We start from the raw sequence: 7,039 nt of genomic DNA on the forward strand, positions 1-7,039 counted from the left end.
CCCTTTGGTTAGGGTTTGTCACCTGTGGAAACGGTAGGGCTTGGGTCCCCATTGAGAGCGACGGAGAGAGATTGAGTTCAGGACGATCCAACGGTCCGCGACCATGGATCCTCACCAGCTCACCTCCCTCACAGCTGAGGCCATTAATGCCGTCTTTCTCCTCTCTCTCTCTCTCTGCGTTCCTTCACTCCATTTATTGTCCCAGTCCCCACCGTCTAACAGGATTGTTGGTTGGGCAACACCTTTAATGCCCGCCCACCCCATTTCTGTGATCCCTCCCTCACCCCAGATGGGAGGAGCCCTGAAATTCCCGTACTTGATGGAAACCCGGGCTTCAAGTTGATCTCCAGGACTCCCTGATTCTTCCTTTGTTGGGAAAAAAATGGTTCTTTTTGGTGCCTGAGGGATGGAGACGAAGGAGATCCGGTCGCCGGAGAGATCGCCGGTGGCGGGGGAGGGGATGCTGGAGTTGGCGCGGCGGAAGAAGCTGGGGATTTATTTCGCGGAGAGTGATGAGAGGCGGTTTCCGGCGGCGATCGGCGGGGACTATGTCTCTGGTGGTACGACGCCAGTGAATATAAGAGGGAAGCCGATTGAAGATCTTTCCAAGACCGGCGGCTGGATTGCAGCATTCTTCATTTTCGGTTTACCATCTCTACCGCAGTTGCTTCAAAATTTGTTTTTTTTATTATTATTATTTTTGGCTTCTATTTAGTCGAGAATCTGAGGTATATTTATTGTTTTTCTTTCATCTGCTATCAATTTAACTGGATTTTTTTTTCCGAATCAGGTGAGTCCTCTGCTATTTTGTATCAAACAGCATGTTATATATGTCCTATCAATTATAAACCGGCACATTAGTAAAACCAGAAAGAAACTTATCTTTATAGAAAGTTCTTTTATTCCTTCTTTCGGTGTTCAATTATGAGAAAAAAGCATTTGGCTTTGTGATCAGTTTGATTTTTTTATGTGTTGATACTGAATGTCTCTGTTCTTCTTTTTGTCCAAGTTTAGTTAGGAACTCCATTTTATTGTCATAACATTCTAATTCATGTGTTTTTTGCTTCTTCCCGGAAATTTTGCAACATCTTTGTTGGATTTTCCACTATAGTTGACCAAACTGTAAGTTGGATATTTGTGTGGTCAGGTAATGAGATGGCAGAGAGGATGGCCTACTTTGGCCTGTCTGTGAACATGGTGACATTCATGTTTTATGTCATGCACCGCCCATTTAATAGCTCTGCAAATGTGGTTAACAATTTCCTGGGTATATCACAAGCCTCATCCGTGCTTGGTGGATTTCTGGCTGATGCTTACCTTGGTAGATATTGGACGATAGCAATCTTCACTACTATCTATCTTGTGGTAAGAACTTTGATAACCTGCTTTTTTTTTCAACTTCTTTTGCTATTTCTTCCTCTTTCTTCATAGCTAGTGTACATGTTTCCCCTTCTGTAAGGGAATATGATCTTCCTTTGAGAAGTTCTTAAGAAATCTAAAGCTCCAAGTTGGATATATATGAAACGCTGTTTGAGCTCATGATGCATACTTATGGATGACAGAATTTTCTGTATTCCCTCCATATCCCTTTCTCCAGAGTTTCATGGAGAGTAGGGGTTTGTAACTGAGCCAAGCTCGATCAAGCGTGGTTCTCATGAACCTCTGCTTGAAATTAATTCTGAGCCTGAAGATTGAGATGAAGCTTGGCTTATTTATCTTTCGATCAAGTTAATTGAGCCCAGCACTGAACTGAACCTGATTCAGGCCTACTTTGATTGGCTTGATAACCTTAAATCAAGCCAAAATCAATTTGATCTTATATCAATACTAAATCAAGCTTGGTTTAAATTCAGCTCAAGCTTAAATTGACCCTCAAGAAGTTTATGATGTGTTGAGGCCAGGCTTGATGGTAGTAGGATGTGGGGAAAGCACTTGGAGTAGAGAGGGAGGAGCAGAGAAGGTGATGAGTGACAAGGCTTGATCATGGTTGGAGGTGGGTGAGTGGAGATTGAAGAGGAAGGGAGCAGAGGATGCGATAGTGGAGGGTTGGGACTTTGGGTGGAGAATTAAGTGGCAGCGGTGGCTGGTGGCAAAATCAATTAGCTGGATGGGTGGGAGGCAAGAGAACAAATGATGGGAGTAGTGTCGATAAGCTGACCGATAGGCTGGACTTTCTCACCTTAAGTGCTCCATACATGGGGTGTCTGATTTATCAAGCCCAACCTGCGCAAGCTTGTACTAAAGCTGAGTTCGAGCAATCGACAGGTCTATTGAAAGCAACTTTTTATATTTACACTACCCATTACACTGACCATTAAGAATCTGTCCCTACATTACCCTACCCCTTTCCAATATCTGATGACACAGAATTTTGATTGTTATCAAGCTGAGCCTGATTGAGCATATATTTGAGCCTAACTTGAGTTGCTCATATCACTGGACAACCACAGTGAGTCTTTATGTTTCTGCTGTCTCTTAACTAACCTTGAAGAAGCTATGGTTGCATTGATTTACCCCTCTTTAGTATCTGATGATGTTAAGATCCTGCAACTTGTTCTAAACAATCTTGACACATGATGCGCCATGTGGTGCTGCTGGTTATCAAAAATAATTTGCTAATGTTTGCTCTGGTGGTTAGCATGCAACCGTCTCATATAGCTTAAGTCTAATTACTTCATATAAGACATAATATTTTTCCAATTATCCATGCTTTCGAGATCATTAGACTATCATTATTCATTCATGATGTCTCTCCTATTGTACATAAATGTCTTTCAAAAAGTTTCATAGACTTATTTTCCTTTTATGGTGCTACCAATGCCATTTTTCCCCTTCCAAGCGGCAAGCTGTCAAAGTGTCCATCAATCCATCCGCTTTCAATAATCATCAATTCCTAATCTTAGCTTACTTATTTAGATGTCTAATGATGTTATTTTATTGTATTATCCAGGGCTTGACAGGAATAACATTATGTGCCACAATGAGCATCTTTGTACCAAATCAGGCTCAGTGTGATCAGCTTTCTATACTCCTGGGCACGTGTGAACCAGCAAAACCATGGCAGATGCTATACCTCTATATAGTTCTTTACATAACTTCTTTTGGAGCTGCGGGGATAAGGCCTTGCGTGTCATCTTTTGGAGCTGATCAGTTTGATGAGAGGAGTAGAGACTACAGGGCTCACTTAGATAGGTTTTTCAACTTGTTTTATCTTTCTGTCACCATTGGAGCAATTGCGGCTTTCACCATGGTGGTATACATTCAAATGAAACATGGATGGGCTTCTGCCTTTGGTTCTTTGGCCATAGCAATGGGCATTTCAAATGTGATCTTCTTTCTTGGCACACCTCTGTACAGGCATAGGCTACCAGGAGGCAGTCCTCTCACGCGTGTTGCTCAAGTCCTTGTTGCTGCTTTCAGGAAGAGAAATGTGCCCTTCTCCAGCAGTGACTTTATTGGCCTGTATGAGGTCCCTGGCAAAAGATCTGCCATCAAGGGTAGTGGGAAGATAGAGCACACCGATGGCTTCAGGTATTATCCAGTTTGTGCACACTCTCTATTGTTCTTTCTTTCTTTCCTCCCTCTTTTTTTAAGCTGAATTTATATATCCATCAGTTCTCTAATTTCTCACTGCATCATTTGCATGCATAGTTGAGACTTCTGACGATTTGTTATCTCCATATATAAGCATATTTGCATTCAGTTCTTCTTATCAATAGCTAGATGACTTATTTTTCCTTTAAAAATACTGTCAGTGTGCAATTGATGATGTATCAGAATTTTGATTTCTTAGGTGGTTAGACAAGGCAGCTCTGCAACTGAAAGAGGATGGTGCAGATCCTAGTCCCTGGAGGCTCTGCACTGTAACACAAGTTGAAGAGGTTAAGATACTACTGAAACTTCTACCAATACCAACCTGCACGATAATGCTTAGCGTAATATTGACCGAGTATTTGACCTTGTCAGTCCAACAAGCTTATACTATGAACAAACATATGGGTCATCTGAAACTTCCAGTCACTTGCATGCCTGTGTTTCCTGCCCTAAGCATCTTTCTCATCCTGGCCCTCTATTATTCCACCTTTGTACCTTTGGCACGCTGCATTACAGGTCGCCGTCAGGGCGCATCTCAGCTTCAAAGAGTAGGCCTCGGCCTGGCAATATCTATTTTATCAGTGGCATGGGCTGGGGTTTTTGAGAGGTACAGAAGGAATTATGCCATCAAACATGGATATCAGGCTCTTTTCCTCTCTCCAATGCCCAATCTGAGTGCCTACTGGTTGTTGATACAGTACTGCTTGATTGGAGTAGCTGAAGTGTTTTGCATTGTGGGTCTGCTTGAGTTCCTCTATGAGGAGGCTCCAGATGCCATGAGGAGTGTTGGGTCGGCTTATGCTGCCGTTGCTGGTGGTCTGGGCTGCTTCGTGGCCACCATATTGAACAACATTGTGAAATCAGTCACCGGGAATGAGGCCGAGGGGCGCCAATCATGGCTTTCCCAGAACATAAATACTGGGAGGTTCGATTACTTGTACTGGTTATTGGCAGTTTTGAGCTTGATCAATTTCTGTGCTTTTCTATTTTTCGCTCAGAGATACAAGTACAGGGCTCGGAAGGAAGTTGAAGTGGAAGTGTTGAAAACAAGCACAGCAATAAGCTCAACAGAGGGCAAGTAAGAAAGATATGATAGCTCAAGCGGTGCTTAATTTGTACCATATTTCATTTGATTACATAATCTGCACCTATGCTAGGTGTGGAATCCCCTGATTTATGCTAGTGCCTGTGAGATTTATATTTAACTTTAAACTGATTTCTGGGATCTCGCTGGGCTTGTATGCTGTAAGATAGCTTCATCCTCATGGAACTTCCTCGGGCTTTTAAGAATTCTGTAGGGTCAGGATATTTGATTGGAAGAATTCATGTTATGGTTGTTGTAACGGGATACAAATTGTAGACATGAACTGTTTTAATTTAATCATAATCCTTCTCGATCGTTTTCTATCGTGGTTTTGACAGATTCAGAGTGAAGGGTAAAGAATGTGTAGGGTAAAGAATGAGCAGCAATTTTTCAGCTTGGTACCTAATTTCGTTTTCTGACCTTCCCTTCCCAGATATCTCTCATTTATCATCGATATGTCCTACCTGCATCATTGTTGAAGGATGATTTGTTACATGATTGGCTGGTCTTTGGAGGCAGCCACAAAGAAGCACTGCAAGGGTTCATAAAAATATGAAAGTCATGTTTGAACTTATTTTCAGGAATAATATCAAAAGAACTTTGCATTTTGGTGACTTTTGCAAAACTTCTATTAGCAATCAGTTCACTTTTGCACCAACCAATCAGACATTTCAATGTGTCAAACTTTTTCTTGCCTTTCTATTTTATGAAGATGACATGTTTTGAACAGGGAAAGCTTTTGCAGCAAACAGTCTGCGTAAAGTAGGCTATTGAAGCCATCCTAACTTAAGTAAATGAAAGCGTCGACGCATGAATGAAAGTTGGTTGATCTCAAAACATACTTAGAACACAATGGCTGGTCTGGTGCATTGATGGTGATGATAGTGGCATGCTGCATTTTATATGAACGAAGGTCATGACTCATGAGGCTGCGATGCCTGAATGAGTGTCATCTTGTCGATCCAGCAAGCGAGTTCTTGTCAATTCATCTATAGATCCGTAAGTTCTATATGTAGGTTTCGACTGACTCGAAAGGTGGGTGAATACAAAATGGCAACCTTATTCGATCCAACCTCACAAACAACACAAAATAGGGGAAGAATTGATAGGGCTTACGAAGCAGTACCGACATGGGGAAGATAGATCGATTGAAAGCATATCATCCCTCTTGGAGCTTGAAATAATAGCTGTTATTGAAATGCCACTTTCAGTGGAAGAAAAATCAGAAATGAAAAGGAAAATGCATATTGAGTGAGGCTTGCTAAGCAGCATATATGTTGATTCTGAGTAACATAAATGTCATATCTGCTGCAAACTGAACAAAATACATGGTGGGCTTATGGATTTGTGTTTAATGCATTGCCAAGCAGCCTTATGAGCATCATAGTCCTATGAATATCTCAAACCCAACTTCTCTCATTACTCCTTTCTAACGGAGCTCTTTGGCGAATACTAAACTTTTTAATGATTAGATCGTCCCATGCTTTCACTAGTGAACCGCTCCCTACTCTCTCAACCATCAAAATATGGTCTTGAGATTGACGCAATCTAGATGCATCAGTCCGATATCTTGGACTGTAATACCAAGATGGCTCTGGTATAATGTTATTGCACTGAGATTGCTGTGAAAATGAAGTTCCCCATAGTTACAGCTGCCCATGTTCATGCAGACAGGGAGAATATGCTGTGGGATAGCATGGATGCCAAAATTAAGAACTTTTTTCTGAGAGGTGCATTGGGGCACCCATTGGTGCACTCAAAAAGACTCCATGGGTCTGCATTTTGCTGACTTGGCAAACTAATCCACTTTTATCATGTAGCGTTAGAATTTTTTCTTGCGTGTAAAGCAGACACTCCCTACGATCACTTCATTTTTATGCAAAGATTCTTTTGAAGGCTTTCTCCTACATTGATTATGATACTCCAATCTTCAAAATTCAGAGACTTCTTGGAAGGATCTACGTTGATATCTGATCATGATGTTTTTGTAGAGAAACTGAAGGAAGCAATCACTGTATAATTTTCAGATTCATCTTTATCATTAATTATCTTATTAGATAGAATCTACATTTGAATATCATAAATCCTTATTTCATTGTTTAGGGAAAACTTTTTTTTTTGTTTGTTACACCGGCTTCTCACACCATACGTATATTAATACAACCAATAAAGTCAGTTTGCCTCCTGATAAATATGAGTTGCCTTGAAGGAGCCACAATCTTCTGCCATTCTCCAGATATCATAAAGCAGAAACTGCTCGTCCGTCACGGTGCGCCGCCCTCAAATCCTCTCGATCACAGTAGCCAACTCTCCTTCCAGGTGAATGAAATCCATACCCAGAGCATGCCTTGCATAGGACGC

General features: G+C 41.4%; 1 protein-coding gene across 1 annotated transcript; it reads left to right on the plus strand.

Moving 5' to 3' along the window:
* On the plus strand, nt 1–5,001 carry LOC103712389 (protein NRT1/ PTR FAMILY 6.1). Its single transcript, XM_008798902.3, has 4 exons — nt 1–644; nt 1,148–1,365; nt 2,951–3,531; nt 3,794–5,001. Exons 1-4 carry the CDS (start codon nt 407–409, stop codon nt 4,674–4,676), a joined length of 1,920 nt encoding a protein of 639 aa, XP_008797124.1. The 5' UTR covers nt 1–406; the 3' UTR covers nt 4,677–5,001.
* Nucleotides 5,002–7,039: the final 2,038 nt, after the last annotated feature.

The sequence above is a fragment of the Phoenix dactylifera genome, chromosome 14, assembly GCF_009389715.1.
Source record: "Phoenix dactylifera cultivar Barhee BC4 chromosome 14, palm_55x_up_171113_PBpolish2nd_filt_p, whole genome shotgun sequence".
NCBI classification, from domain to species: Eukaryota; Viridiplantae; Streptophyta; class Magnoliopsida; order Arecales; family Arecaceae; genus Phoenix; species Phoenix dactylifera.

Coding starts and splice junctions, on each gene's coding strand:
- LOC103712389 (XM_008798902.3), top strand. CDS start 407: ATGGAGACGAAGGAGATCCGGTCGCCGGAGAGATCGCCGGTGGCGGGG. Junction 645..1,147: donor TGCAGCATTCTTCATTTTCG/GTTTACCATCTC, acceptor TTGTGTGGTCAG/GTAATGAGATGGCAGAGAGG. Junction 1,366..2,950: donor TCACTACTATCTATCTTGTG/GTAAGAACTTTG, acceptor TGTATTATCCAG/GGCTTGACAGGAATAACATT.